Source organism: Manis javanica, chromosome 6 (genome assembly GCF_040802235.1).
Source record: "Manis javanica isolate MJ-LG chromosome 6, MJ_LKY, whole genome shotgun sequence".
In the NCBI taxonomy this organism is placed as follows: domain Eukaryota; kingdom Metazoa; phylum Chordata; class Mammalia; order Pholidota; family Manidae; genus Manis; species Manis javanica.
Genome location: NC_133161.1, coordinates 18,521,899 through 18,538,295, shown reverse-complemented (window position 1 = coordinate 18,538,295; position 16,397 = coordinate 18,521,899). Strand labels below are relative to the sequence as shown.

The 16,397-nt window shown below is 38.9% G+C and overlaps 1 protein-coding gene across 6 annotated transcripts in view; it reads left to right on the top strand.

The window, feature by feature from the left end:
* The window catches only part of EXOC4 (exocyst complex component 4), a 778,194-nt gene that overhangs the window by 193,705 nt on the left and 568,092 nt on the right, over positions 1-16,397 (top strand). For all 6 annotated transcript variants that reach the window (XM_037019539.2, XM_073238446.1, XM_073238447.1 and 3 more), the window contains exons 8-9: positions 4,602-4,747; positions 10,657-10,745. In XM_037019539.2, the coding sequence (XP_036875434.2) occupies positions 4,602-4,747; positions 10,657-10,745 (235 nt within the window). The remainder of the gene's footprint in view (positions 1-4,601; positions 4,748-10,656; positions 10,746-16,397) is intronic.

Here is a 16,397-nt window from a genome sequence, read left to right as displayed (position 1 = left end):
CCCTACTTTTTTCAACATAGTTCTGGAGGTCCTAGCCATGCCAGTCAGACAACACAAAGAAATAAAAGGCATCCAGATTGGTAAGGAATAAGTTAAACTGTCACTGTTGGCAGATGACATGATGTTGTGCTTAAAAAACCCTAAAGAATCCACCCCAAAACTACTAGAACTAATAACTGAATTCAGCAAAGTCACAGGATACAAAATTAATACACAGAAATCTGTGTCATTCCTATGTGCTAACAATGAACTAGAAGAAAGAGAAATCAGGAAAACAATTCCATTTACATTTGCATCAAAAAGAATAAAATACCTAGGAATAAATCTAATCATGGAGATAAAAGACCTATACCCTGAAGACTATAAGGCACTCATGAGAGAAATGAAAGAAGACACCAATAATGGAAATATACCCTTTGCTCATGGATAGGAAGAATTAATGTTGTCAAAATGGCCATGCTGCCTAAAGCAATCTACAGATTCAGTGTACTCCCCATCAAAATTCAAACATCATTCTTCAGCAGACTAGAATAAATAGTTATATGGAACCACAAAAAACTCCAGGTAACCAAAGCAATCCTGAGAAGGAAGAATAAAGCTGGGGGGATTATGCTCCCCAACTTCAAGCTCTACTACAAAGCCGCAGTAATCAAAACAATTTGGTACTGGTGCAAGAGCAGACCCATAGATCAGTGGAACAGAATAGAGAGCCCAGATATAAACTGAATCACATATGGTCAATTAATATATGATAAAGGAACTATGGACATACAATGGGGAAATGACAGCCTGTTAAACAGCTGGTGTTGACAAAACTGGACAACTACATATAAGAGAATGAAACTGGATTATTGTCTAGATCCATACACAAAAGCAAACTGAAAGTAGATGAAAGACCTTAATTGAATGTAAGTCATGAAACCATAAAACTCTTAGAAGTAAACATAGGCAAAATCTCTTAAATATAAACATGAGCAGTTTTTTCCTGAACACATCTCCTTGGGCAAGGAAAACAAAAGCAAAAATGAACTCATGGGACTACATCAACCTAAAAAGCTTCTGTACAGCAAAGGACACCACCATCAGCCGAACAAAAAAAAGGCATCCTGCAGTATGGGAGAATATGTTTGTAAATGACATCCAATAAAGGGTTAACATTCAAAATATATAAAGAGCTCACATGCTTCAACACCCAAATAACAAATAACCCAATTAAAAAATGGGTGAAGGATCTGAGCAGACACTTCTCCAAAGAAGAAATTCAGATGGTTAACAGGCACATGAAAAGATGCTCCACATCACTAATTATCAGAGAAATGCAAATTAAAACCATAATGAGATATCACTTCACATCTGTTAGGTTCACTAACATCCAAAAGACAAGAAACGACAAATGTTGGCAGGGATGCAGAGAATGGGCAACTCCCCTACACTATTATTGGGAATGTAACTTAGTTCAGCTGTTGTGGAAAACAATGTGGAGGTTCCTCAAAAAACTAAAAATAGAAATACCATTTGACCCAGGAATTTCACTCTAGGAATTTACGCAAAGAAAACAAGATCCCAGATTCAAAAAGGCGTATGAACCCCTCTGTTTATCGCAGCACTATTTACAATAGCCAAAATATGGAAGAACCCAAGTGTCCATCAGTAGATGAATGGATAAACAAGATGTGGTACAATACACGATGGATCATTATTCAGCCATAAGAAGAAAACAAATCCTACCATTTGCAACAACATGGATGGAGCTAGAGGGTATTATGCTCAGTGAAATAAGGCAGGCAGAGAAAGACCAGTACCAAATGATTTCACTCATTTGTGGAGTATAACAACAAAGCAAAACTGAAGAAACAAAGCAGCAGCAGACTCACAGACTCCAAGAAGAGACTAGCAGTAACCAAAAGGAGGGAGTTGGGGAGGGTCGGTGGGGGAGGCTGGGAGAATGGGATTAAGGGGCATGATTAGCACACATAATGTCGGGAGGTCATTGGGAAGGCAGTATATATAGTACAGAGAAGACAAGTAGTGACTATAGCATCTTACTATGCTGGTAAACAGTGAATGCAGTGGGGTGTGTGGGGGGGGACTTGATAATATGGGTGAATGTAATAAACACAATGCTGCTCATGTAAAACCTTTATAGGATTGTATATCAATGATGCCTAATAAAAAAAAAAACTACTAACAAAGAAGACTCAAGGAATTTCTGGTTTTATGGGGAGTTGATTTAGGCATCAGAATTTAGGGTTGATTTTGCCAGTGAATGTATGGCATGTAAACACTGGCTTTTGAAGCTTGAAACCTAAAGACAAAAGGGAAATAAGACAATAGCTGGAGCATGAGGGCCAAAGCAATATTTTTGCTGAGAAGGTGCAAAGAGTAAACGTCTGTAGGAGGGAAGAGAAAAGCCAGCGCATAGGGATGGCCTAACAACAATACCGAGAGGGAATAACTAAGGACACTTTGTTTGTGTGGAGAAAAGGAATGTGATCTTAAAATACCTGAGTCTTAAGGGTGCTGTTCGGTTAGGCCTTGGCCAGTCAGTATTTCATTGTACAGGGTAGTCATTGACTTCTAGGACAATAAGTACCTCAAAGAATTAGTGGGTTTAGGGTATCTTCATACTTTGGTAGAAATATATTTCTGACATAATTTTGGTGTTAAAACCAAAGTGAAACTTGAGTGAAAGCAGTGCATTTATAGATATTTTTCTCTGTTATTTGAGTTTGAAATTCTGTTCTGGTTTACTAGTTGTCTAGTAACTAGACGTTTGATGACAGATTCCTGCAAACTACATTAGTATCAGTGCCAAATCTACAATATAATTGAGCCCCTCAGTTGAGTTTCCTGGAGATAAAGACCCAGTTCAATATTCTCCCTGACTATTGGGCAGTTTGGGTGATGCATTAGGAAAGATAATATTTGTCATTATATTACTTCATCACCATCCTGAATAATATTCCAGCAGCTTGGTAAATAAATAAAGAAAAAAATGGACCAATCTGTAAACATGTTTTATAGTTTCCCAGTGAAATCTCTTTTGTACTGAAAATGAAATAAATAATTACTGCCACCCAAGCTACTCTCATTGGCAGTTCTTATGCCTTTAGTGAGGGTAGAGTGACATAGGGAAAAGCACAAGCTCTGGAGTCAACTCAACCTGGTTTGGAATCCTAGCCTGTTGTTCTGTGATTATAAGACCTCAGGCCAGTGTCTTTTAAAAAAATTGACATTTTTTAAAGACCAGCTTAAAGTTTACAGTGAAATTGAGCAGATGGTACAGAGATTTCCCATCAATTCCTGCCCTATGGTACATACAGGTTTGTTTCTTAATACCACTACTTCTCAGTTTTCTTGTCTTTAAAGTGCAGATAGTAACTTACTTCATAGATTTGAGGATTGAATAAAATCATGTTTCTGAAATGTCTGACATTTGATAAGTACTCAGTAATGTGTATGTGTGTGTAATGGACATCCTTGGCTTTAAAATTTATTTGGGGCAATATCGTGTTCCTGAGTGCTTCATAAATCTTTCTTGATAATACTTAATATGGCTTTCAAATCTTTATTGAATCATTGAATGAATTAATATATACATGCATGCAGGGCTGAATGGAACCCTGACTCTTTGAAAAGCTTTTACTTTGGTCATGGGTAGTATTGCTGGCTTACATGTACTATACCATGTGGTTATATTGAAGTGTTAAGTATGGTCAGTAGTTAATAGAAATGAATTGATATACTTTAGTCCCAGTTAGATATCCTCAGGAACCATGGTGATTTCTGTTCAAGGTCCGTTATTTTCTTTCACAACTGTGGGAACTTTTTAGAAAGCTTGTCTTAGAAATAGAACCACTGATTCTAGCACAGGCCCCACTCCTGAGGCTCTAAAGTGGGTTGATTTTATAAGCGTGACCCACTGGAAGCTGTGATAAAAAAATCCTGTTACTTTTCTTGCTTTGAAGCTCTCAAGATAAGTAGCGGTCCTGGAAATGGTGCGTGGGCCAGGACCTCTTAGCCCACCCCACTCCTCAGCAGGTTTGTTGGATGCTCGTCTGTCGTCCTATCAGAGGAATGTTAGGGCACCGCCTCCAGAGTCAGACCACCAGGTTCACTTTGCAACTCCTGAGCCTGCTGATGAGCCTCATTTCCTTATCTATAATCTGAGAATTTATCTGATAAAATTTTGTGGTTTAAATGAGATAATACATCTAAATGGATTAGCCCTTTACGGGGAACTAGTAAGCCCTCAGTGAAGGCGTAGCTGCTGTCTAATGGGATAATGAGGATTTAGTTATGACCGAAGGAGAAGATTAACCAACTCACTCAGCACAGGGCCCGGCACACAGTAGGCCCTCAGACTGTTCCCTTTACCCCCATGTTCAAATACACTGTTCCCAGTTTTAGGAATAGATAGCAAATGGATCACTTTCTGCCTCTAATGAGTCTTTCTTCAGGTCTACAACTAGACATGAATAGCTAAAATAACATAATTCTGAATGTCAAGGTTGACATCTTAGAATTAGGTTTTCATGATTTTAAAATTATTTTTCAAGCACATCATAAATGTATATAGTAAATGTTTATTGATTGTACAGATGCTGTTGACTGAGTACTTGGACATGAAAAATACTCGTACAGCCTCTGAACCGTCGGCTCAACTAAGTTATGCTAGCACTGGACGAGAGTTTGCAGCCTTTTTTGCCAAGAAGAAACCTCAAAGGCCCAAGAATTCTCTTTTCAAGTAAGTATCTCCCTGCTGGTAAGATAGCAGGTGTCAAGAAGTGTTAGATCCAAGTAGCATGCTTTCTACTTTATTGACAGCCATTACTTCGCCCAATTAAACTTGATTTGAAATAATTTAAAGCAAGTGAACATATATTCAATTTTGTGTACTCTTGTTCTCTATAAGGAGAAGCAGCTGTTTGGGAATATGGTTACAGAACTATCTAGAACTTCTAATAATTTCTGGAGTTTGTTTCTGGGGAGTTTTATATAAAATGAAGGGAAATGAAACTCTCTAGTTGTTTCTGGGGAATTAAATGTGAAATGAAAGGAAATGAAATATTTCAGCCTTTGAAAACCCTGAAATGCCAAGAAACAACCTTTGTTAATAAAGTTATGCAAATCACCCTATCTAAGTGATATTAGATTTTGATTTAATAAAGGAACAATCTGGAAATTCTCCACCATGTTATGTACCCTATGTGTATGTCACTTGGTAACAGCTAGTAGTTAATAATGATAGTAATGATAATAATAATACCTACCACTGACTGAGCAGTTACTATGTACCTGGTACTCAGAATTATCTCAAACATAATCTAATTCAGATTATGTCAGATTTTGGCAGCAGTAGGGCTAATGCTGAAATCTTACTAAGCGCTGAGCACAGCATTCAGCCATTTTCGTGGATTCTCTCATTTGGTTACTACCACCTTATGGGCATCGTTCTATTTTTAATCTTCATTTACACATGCAAAAAACTTGGGGCACAAGAGAAGTTAAGTAATTTATGGAAGTTCACACAGCCAGCAAGTAAGAGAAGTGGCTTTAAATCTTGGCAGACCTATGTGTTCTTCTGGGGAGTTAAGGATACTTAAGAAGTTGTATCTGTAAATCTAAGCATGTAAAGTGACTACAAAAGTACTACTGTAGTATTTTGAATTCATTATTTTTGAATAGGTGAAGCTCCAGTATCTCATCTCAAGGAGAACAGATTTAATCCTGCATTGGATTAAATCCATTCTGCTTATTGAATATGTTCTTCTTTTTTTGTACAGTTTTATTCAGAGGTTAGATGTTCTCTCAGTTAAAATATCTTTAGTCTGCAAGTAACATTGATCCCCCAAATGAAAGAAATGAAACTGTAGGGAAGTTGTTATCTCACACAATAAGGATGAATGTAGAGGATTCCTTAATTCACCAGTTCAGTATCATCAAGGACCCAGCACTTTCCATTTCTCTGCCATCAGTTCCACTCTGACAAAAATGGTAATGCCAAGGAAAAGGTGTTATTTTTCCTGCAAATCTTTTTTTTAATTATTAGACTATTTTTTATACCACTTTACAGTTTACAGGAAAATTGGTCAGACTGTACAGAGTTCCTTTAACATCCCCCTTCCTTATAGTTTCTCCTTTTAGCAATATCTTGCATTAGTATGGTACATTTCTAAAATAATTAATGAACTGATATTGATGCATTATTAGCTAAAGTTCCTTGTTTACATTAGGGTTCTGGCTTTGTGTTATACAATTCTATGGGTTTTGAGAAATGCATAATGTCATATATGCTCCATTGGAGTATCATACAGAATATTTTCACTGCTCCAAACATCCCATTTTCCACTTACTCATTCCTCCCTCTTCTCCCCATCCACTGAGCGCCTGGCAATCACTGATCTTTTTACTGTCTCTATAGTTTTATCTCTCCTAGAATGTCTTTTTTTAAAAAAATCAAATGTACATCACAGTGGTTCAACAGCCCCCCTTCCTCTCCCCCCTCCCCACCCAGTCTCCTCCCCCTTGGCAACCACTAGTCACTTCTCAGTGTCTGTGAGTCTAATGATGTTTTGTTCCTTCTGTTTTGCTTTGTTTTTATACTCCACAAATAAGTGAAGCCATATGGTTTTTGTCTTTCTCTGCCTGTCTTATTTCACTGAGCATAATACTTTCTAGATCCATCCATGTTGTTCCAAATGACAGTATTTCTTTTCTTATGGCTGAATAATATTCCATTGTATGTATATGTACCATATCTTCTTTATCCATTCATGTATTGATGGACACTTAAATTGCTTCCATATTTTGGCTGTTGCAAACAGTGCGGCGATAAACATAAGGGTGCATATAACTTTTCAAATCAGGGATTTTGTTTTCTTTAGGTAGATTCCTAGGAGTGGAATTACTGGGTCAAATGGTATTTCTCTTTTTAGTTTTTTGAAGAACCTTCAAACTTCTTTCCACAGCAGTTATACCCATTTGGAGTCCTACCAAGAGTGTAGGAGGGTTTCTATTTCTCTGCACCCTTGCCAGCATTTGTTATTTCTTGTCTTTTGAATAGTGGCCATTCTAACTGGTGTGAGATGATAGCTCATTGTGGTTTTAGTTTGCATTTCCCTGATGACTAGTGATGTGGAGCACCTTTTCATGTGCCTCTTGGCTACCTCAGTTTTTTCTTTGGAGACATATTTATTCAGGTCCTCCTCCCATTTTTTGATTGGGTTATTTGTTTAGAATGTCTTACTGTTGGAATTACGCAGTATGTAACTTTTTCACATTGGTTTCTTTCACTGAGCAATATGCATATAAGATTCTTCCATGTTTTTTTGTGGCTTGATGGATCACTTCTTTGTATTGCTAAATAGTATTTCACTGTGTGGAAGCACTGCAGTCTGTTTTTTCCATTCACCTTTTGAAAGATAACTTGGTTGCTTCTAGCCTCTGGCAGTTATGAATAAAGGTGTTGTCAACATGCATGTACAAGTTTTTGTCTGGATGTAAGCTTTCAACTCATTTTGATAAATACCTAGCGGAATGACTACTGGATATGTGGTAAGATTATAAGACTCTGCCAAACTGCCTTCCAAAGCAGTTATATCATTTCAAATACTTTTTATCAACAATTAATTATTATTTATTAATCATTTCTGCCAGTGACAAAGCCCCTTTGTAAGTTTTCCTCAGATTCCAAGGTCAGTTTTTATGTCTGCTGCTAAGCCAGTCACTGGCAAGGGGAAGCAGACCACGATGATGGTGTTGAACCAGTTAGCGTCACCTCTGGTGACAGGCCTTGAGCTGGAGAGGGAGCCCCTTTTCTCTGAGCACACTGCTGATTGAAGAGGGAGCAAAGAAGTAAAATGCCCTGGTAGAATGGAGGCCAGGCCAGCCCACAAGCCAGATGGCAGAAGGAGAAGATGGCTGATTGAGGCAGCTAACTGTCTCAGATGTTACCTAACCGATAGGCCTTTATTTTCCCTTTCCCTCCCTTCCTATCTTCCTTCCTTTTTTTTTATTCATTTTGTTATCATTAATCTACAATTACATGAAGAACATTATGTTTACTAGACTCCCCCCTTCACCAAGTTCCCCCCACAAACCCCATTACAGTCACTGTCCATCAGCATAGTAAGATGCAGTAGACTCACTACTTGTCTGCTCTGTGTTGCACAGCCCTCCCTATGCCACCCCCACATTATACATGCTAATCATAAGGCCCCCTTTCTTTCCCCCCACCCTTATCCCTCCCTTGCCACCCATCCTCCCCAGTCCCTTTCCCTTTGGTAACTGTTAGTCCATTCTTGGGTTCTGTGATTCTGCTGCTGTTTTGCTCCTTCAGTTTTTGCTTTGTTCTTATACTCCACATATGAGTGAAATCATTTGGTGTTTGTCTTTCTCCACCTGGCTTATTTCACTGAGCATAATACCCTCTAGCTCCATCCATGTTGTTGCAAATGGTAGGATTTGTTTTCTTCTTATGGCTGAATTATATTCCATTGTGTATATGTACCACATCTTCTTTATCCATTCATCTACTGATGGACACTTAGGTTGCTTCTATTTCTTGGCTATTGTAAATAGTGCTGCAATAAACATACGGGTGCATTTGTCTTTTTCAAACTGGGCTGCTGCATTCTTAGGGTAAATTCCTAAAAGTGGAATTCCTGGGTCAAATGGTATTTCTATTTTGAGCATTTTGAGGAACCTCCATACTGCTTTCTACAATGGTTGAACTAATTTACATTCCCACCAGCAGTGTAGGAGGGTTCCCCTTCTTCCTTCCTTTTTTTCTTTCTTTTTTTATTTTTACCCCTGTGCAACTTACTATCCTAAATCTAGGTGTATTGTAGAAAGTAGGTTTCAGGGGATTTAGCTTTCCGGCTTTCAACCATTACCCTAATTTCAACCTCAGACCACATACACATTTTCAAACATTTTAGACAGTCCTGAAACTGAGGTATTGGAAAGCATAGAAATTGTTGGAAATGAATAAATGAAATTAAGTGATTGTTACCCATTTATTATTATTGCACAATAATAAAAACTCCTCACCTACACAGAATTAGGCTATTATTACAGATTTGCCTGTTTCTAGTCTTGGTTCTCCCATTAATGAGCCATGAGAGAATCCACAGCCTACTAGCAGGCCTCAGTGCCTGTGGCTATAAAACAAGGAAGTGAGACTGAATCACCTCTAGTGCCTTCTTTACTGTAAAATTATATCAGTCTGTGCCTTGTTACAAACATTAAAAAGATTCCTGAGTAGCCAAAACATATCGGGTCATAAAGGATTAAGATTTTAGCAAGCTGTAATCTGTTTTTATCACATCCATGAAGGACATTATTACTCTCTTTAGCTGCCCCTAGCCGGGGTTAATTAAGTATGTTTAAGTCCTCTCTTATTTTGTATAATGTCTGCCTCTCTATTCTTTGCTCAAGAGGTTTTTTTTTTCCTTGCTATTTCTGATCAATAGCTGCCAGCATGCTTTTGGAGGTCAGGGGCTTCTTTTGTGCACTCGGCTGGCAGGTGGCTCATCTGAAGTACTGTACACTTTGCCTCCTTCAGACTGTTAGTGCCCTCTTGGGTCTTGGCAGGGTGCAGAGAGAGGATCAGGTAACCCAAGTGTTTCCCTTTGAGTCACTCTCATTCATCTTCCTTGTCAAAGAACGGATTAAGAAGGCATAATTAAGAAAATCGTGGCATTCCCTCCTTGTTCCCAGAAACCCATCCCATTACCCTGTTGCTCTTCCATTATGTTGCTTTTTACCCCGTACTGGCAGTGATTCCTAGAAGGATTTCTCCTGTCAGCCTGTTATTCTGACTTTGAAAATCTGAGGTTTGAAATGGAATTTTTTTAGCACATCAAAGGATTTACTGTTTGAATATAGTGATGATTTTTCTTCTTCTTTTTCTTTACCTACATGTTTCTCTTAAGACTGTTTTTCTTTCTTGTTCCTTTTTTAATTCCTTATTCTTGCTTTTAGAGATCTGTTCCATGTCATGAGCCTATATGCTCCACGTCTCTCAGCTGAAACGGTTCCTGGGTACGTGTGAATGTTTTGTAGCTTGGAATTTTGGAGAGTATTCTGCATGATAGGTGGTAGGTTGCAAACCTGGCAGCTATTTAGAAACCATTGTTTTTGAGGACTTTTAAGGAGAGAACGTAGATGCCCTGTGGCTTCAGTGTAGTGATTCAGTGGAATGTCTAGCATCCCCTTTGTCCTTGTCTTCTAACTGCGGGAGTTCGGAAGACATGATGTCTTTTTTGAGGGGCTAGTTGTTTTGGGGTGGCAGCTAGCAGTCACTGAGGCTTTTGACTGGATAGCAGCAAAATTAGAATGGCTTTATAGGATATTCTTGTTGCTTTGCATCAGGTATCCTGGCAAAGGATCTGAAGGCAAAAGAAGGTTGCAAAAGACCGCAGCTGCATTAGGACAAATGGACAGCGAACAAAGGCCCCAGACGCTGTTGTAAAGGACTGTTAGCCCAGAATCGTGTTCGCCAGCCTGCCTTGGCCCTGCCATGGAACAGCACAGGCTCTTGTTGTGGAACACGAGGGAGCATCACCCACTAGAGCAGGATACTTTTACACTGCATGGCCCTATACCCTCCGTTTCCATGGAACCATTTGTTTACCGTGCGTTTCATTGCAGGTTCGAATCCTCCTCCCATGCCATCAGCATGAGTGCCTATCTGCGAGAGCAGAGAAGGGAGCTCTACAGTCGGAGTGGAGAACTTCAAGGTGGGTGACTGAGCTCTGGAAAGGCTAATTTTCTGGAGGAAGATCTGAAAGCATTTATAGCATGTAAATTGGAGGTCTGTATTCACAGATTTCCTTTAAGACAACAAAGATTTAAACATTTGATAATCTGTTTCTTCTATCATTTCCCAGCATCTGCTGCCAAGCAGCTAAAACTGTTACTATGGCCACAGGATTTATAGGCCTGCTGCCATTCAGGTGGGAACTAGGCAAAAAGAGGTGGAATCAGCCTCTTCTTGCTTAAAGGTGGCAAATGTGCATCCAGTCACAGTCTAAAGGAATACCAGTGTTCAGTGGCTGTTACTGTTGCTTTTGATTATTGTTTTCAATACCTTCTGGGGTATGGAAGGAATGCCTAAGATTGGGAAAGGGGCAAATGCAGTCTCTGCCATTGAAGGGAAGAAGGATGCCTCTAGTTAGTATGTCTAATCAATATTAGCTTTGATACATAGGGTATTTAATATCCATATATGGTTACTAAAGAATTGTAGTCTCCGTATGGGGATAGATAACTACACTAAATGTGGTGAGCATTTCATAATGTATGTTAGTGTTGAATCATTATGTTATATGCGATTATACTAAAATCAAAAAAAAAAGTTTTCTGCAGAAGAAAATAGTTAAGAAAATAATTAGAGGTAAATTTAGTCGGATCAAAAATCAAACTAATAACATTTTCTTCTTTGACAAAAAGGATGCTAATCATGGTGAATATAATCAATTAAGAAAGATCCGTGAGGGCTTGTCAAGTCATCTTAGGCATTGGAAGCAAAGGAAATCGAGTATAAGGAAATGAAAGAGAAAGCCTTAAGATACAGTTATAAAAGTGTAGCACGAATATCAGTAACAGTATCAAGAAGGCAATGCGAACAGCCATGTAGATAGTATGCATAAAATCAGAGGAGCTGAGAGAAGGGAATGAATGATGGATCTAAGGTATTTCAGAGCTCGTGCTTTCTCCATGAGGAATGGGAGGCGTCACTTTCACTGTTGATGTCTTGGGGGCACTTAGAATATTTTGTAGTGACTAGCCTTCCCAAATGAATATTTAGTTTTTAAGACTCATCATAGTTCTACATCAAAATATTATAAAGTGACCCACCAGCCTCTTTGGATTTAAAGATTACTGCCTAGTCATTCCTACCTTCACCTTCATTATTAATCTAAATACTTGTACATTTTCCCAAAGATCCTGCTATGCTCCCTCATAGTTATATATCACAGTAATAATTTGATAGCACACACACATAAACAGAACTAAAAGTTAGAAGGAAAAGGAGATTAGTCTACCAACATTTTATTTAATATTGAAGTGTTGCTTGCTATACATGGGGAAACCCTGAAGTATGCATTTTGGAGTCTTGAAATGCAGGAGTGCAGAAAGTAGTTAGAATGGGAGCAAATGACAGAACGACTGACTCTCTGGTCAGGGAGGGGGTCAAAGGGGCAGGCGATCCAGGTTCTAGCAGGCAGCTACCTCCCAGGAGGACTGCAAAGCTTAGAAGAAAATGCTGATAACAGAACATTCTTAAAGGATTGATCTTACTTGAACTGCCACTTAGGGGAGCTTAGTCAATCATCTTGCATAAGAGATAACTTCCATACTCACAGTGTCCTAATTTTAATTTCAGAATTGGCTTAAGAAATAATTTAAATTTACCTCCATAATTTCTTTATACATGGATTCTAGTATATCAGATTCCTTTAATGGGGACAAAAAAAGCTATTATCATTTTTCTCTTTTTTTTTAGCTTGAATCCTAATCATCTCATTTTCTTAAAAAGTAATAAACTAAAGCTTTTAGAACAGCGTTAGGTTCATAGCAATACTGAGTGGAAGGTACAGAGAGTTCCCGTATGCCCCCTGTCCCCATACCTCCCCTCTCAACATCCCACAACCACAGTTTCAGTTGACGCTTAAAGATCAAAAGGTAGACCACGTAACATCCAAAATATATAATGAATTCACATGCCTCAACACCCAAAAAGCAAATAACCCGTTAAAAAATGGGCAGAGGATATGAACAAACACTTCTCCAAAGAAGAAATTCACATGACCAACAAGCACATGAAAAGATGCTCCACATCGCTAATTATCAGGGAAATGCAAATTAAAACCACAATGAGATATCACCTCACCAGTTAGGATGGCCAACATCCAAAAAACTAGGAGCAATAAATGCTGGCAAGGATGTGGAGAAAGGGGAACCCTCCTATACTGCTGGTGGGAATGTAAACTAGTTCAACTATTGTGGAAATCAATATGGAGATTCCTCAGAAACTAAAAGTAGAAATAACATTTGACCCAGGAATTCCACTCCTAGGAATTTACCCAAAGAATGCAGGATCCCAGATTCAAAAAGATGTATGCACCCCTGTGTTTATCACAGTGAGCCAAGATAGGGAAGCAACCTAAGTGTCCATCAGTAGATGAATGGATAAAGAAGATGTGGTACATATATACAATGGAATATTGTTCAGCCATAAGAAGAAAACAAATCCTACCATTTGCAGCAACGTGAATGAAGATAGAGGGTATTATGTTCAGTGAAATAAGCCAGGCGTATAAAGACCAGTACCAAATGATCTCACTCATTTGTGGAGTATAACAACAAAGCAAAACACAACAGCAGCAGACTCACAGACTCCAGGAGGGGACTAACAGCTAAGGGAACAGGTTGAGGAAGGTGAGGGGGAGGGAGGGAGGGAGAAGGGGATTAAGGGGCATTATAATTAGCACACACAATATAGGTAGATCACGGGGAAGGTAGTACAGCACAGAGAAGACAAGTAGTGACTCTATGGCATCTTACTATGCTGATAGACAGTGACTGCGATGGGGTGTGTGGGTGGACTTGATAATATGGGTGAATGTAGTAACCACAATGTTGCTCATGTGAAACCCTCATAGGATTGTATATCAGTGATACCTTAATAATAAAAAAAGACACTAACAACCAAATAAATAAATAAATAAATACTTCATTTTTCCTGGGGGGACAAAAAGGTAGACCATGTAATTAATGGGACAGCAGTGCCACCTGTCATACACTATGATTGAAGCATAGTTAGTCAATAAGGATAAATGACTGAACCTAGATTCTTTCTTCTTTTTTGGTAAATAGTAAGAATAGCCAGGCAGAATGATTTTCTGTGTCCTCCCATCACTCCCAGTGGCCTGTGATCTCTTGAGAAGACAGTATAGCAAAATCAGTGAAGAGTAGAGGGTTCTGGGTACAGATTGCTCACATTTAAAATCTAGCTCTGCATTTACTAGCTTTGTAACCTCTGTGCCTCTATTGTTAAATCGGGATGGAAATAACTGTCTTCTTCATGAGGTTGTTGTGAAAGCTAGGTGAGTTAAGCTATGAGTGTTTACAAAAGTGCCAGACAAACATGACCAGTCCTGCCTTCTCTTCAGATATTGTTGGCATTACTAGCATAACCCCTGCAGAGTCTTCACGTACATTCTCTTTCTCTCCTGGGCCGGATGCTACTCCATGCTCCAATTTAGGCTTCATTGGCTCTCATTCTGATGAGCCCTCTCTGCTTGTCCCTCCTGTCCTCAGCCTGTGGCCTCACCCACCCTCACCCCCACCCTGGGGTTGGGGTCCCTGCTGTGTGCTCCTACCACATCTTTCATGTACCCTTTCTGAGCACTCTCTACACTGTTTTGTAGATTAATGCTCACTTATTTGATGTTGCCACAAAACTAAAAGCTTCATGGGGAAAATATGACTTTATTTGTGATGCTTTGCACAGTGCCTGTTACTATAAATATTCCGTAAATACCGACTGACTCAATGATGTAATAAATGAGGGCATCTCCCAAGAGGAGGTGGGGCCACTGACAGCCATTAGCAACTTTGTAGGTTTCCATCCCTTTTTCAGTTTAAGGAAAAGTAGAGGCCCTGTATAGAAAGGTTTTTGTGTTCTGCAGTTACACCTAATTTAGTAAGTAGTAATGTTGCCCTTGAGCTGTCTAACCTAGCACAACACTACTGCCTATAAACAAAAAAACATTTTAAAGTCAGAGGAAAAGTCTATTCTGTGAGGATGGTTACTTGAAGAATAACTGTAATTAGGAACTTTCTCATCTTTCAAAAAGTTAATTAAAATATGGAACTTTCAAGCAACAGTCTGTTGAACTTACGGGTATTCATCAAAATAGGAGGGTTTATCTCTGCTTACAAGGGGAGAAAGTAGTTAGCAAACATCATGTTCATAGTAATCATTAAAAAATAATTTTGCTGAGCTGACACATCACATGCTTGCTGAGAAAATAGCTCAGCTGACAAGTTTTTGGAAAAGTTTGATGGTGTTTCATTCAGAAGCATAAGAGTCTCTGATGAATGCTTTTAACGTTCAGCAGGGAAAAGGGGAGAAAGATCACATCTATTTTCTATTAAAAATGGGCATCCTTTTCCAGTTTTTCTGTTAATCTAATGAGTCTGTGGATCACGGTGTAATCTGCATTTCAAGCTTATCCTTGAAAAGGCATAATCGAATAATTCTGTCAAATCACAAGAGATTGGCAGAAGACTTGTGTCTCTTCTCTTAACACCACATAGCTGTGGGCTTTGCTTCCCAGTGGCTTGCTTCAGAGGGTCAACTTTTCCTTCTGTTGCAGGGGAGCAACAAGGAAATCCACCAGAAAGACCATTAAAGTAACATTAAAAAGCTCAAATTGTACAAAAGCTTAGTTTAAATGTTATTCATCCTAATAACACACAAGGGGAAAAAAGATTGAAAAAATGAGATTTCTTTGGTATCCATCAACCCATCTCAGTTGGCTCTAACTATTATGGTACAGATGGTTCGTTATATAGTCTGCTGTTGGCAATGGGGCTGAAAAGGTGGGGGTGCCATTTCAAAGTGTACAGGATAACAGGTGGAAACCTAACTTGTGTATGTGTCTGCATTAATCATAGACTTCCTATTGTTCTGAGACTCTCTACGGTTTCATTGGGCAGCCATATGATAGGTTAGAAAGATATTAGTTTTAATGAACATTTAGCTTAAATATAGCCTCTCAGGTTTAATGTGTGATTCTTCAGGAGAATAACTGATGAATTCATTATCTCACAGGGGTTTAAAAGAAAGAAAAATACTACTGCTCTTGACCAAAATGCACTCTTAGGTTAGTCAGTCCTACTGTGCCTCAGTTTTCTCATTTGAAAAATTGATCTTGTTAAAATATCTGGCTGCTGTAGGGGGATTTTTGTGACTATAAAATTAGATATTAAGACTGGAAAAATTAGAATAGCTGTAATTGCTTTAAATTAAAATGATGCTTTTAAAAATGTATCATTGTGGAATCAGGACACCTGCATCCTCTTCTCGGACTCCCATTTTCTCCTCCCCTCCAGTCTTACTGGCCCACTGAATTGGCTCTCCTCAGGGTAACCAGGGACCTCCATCTTGGGATTCGGCTTAGCTTTTTTGTGTTTATCCCCCTTGATCTTTCAGCAGCCATTTCCCTTTGCTCCTTGTGTGCTTTGAGATTTCTCAAGCGCTCAGTTGAGTGTCTCCTAGGTTGGTCATAGAATCTTTCCTGTGCTCAGCCTACACACTGTCCCCAGATGGTCTCAGTCAAAACCATGCTCTACTTAGTGCCCAGGTGTGTTGGGGGAAG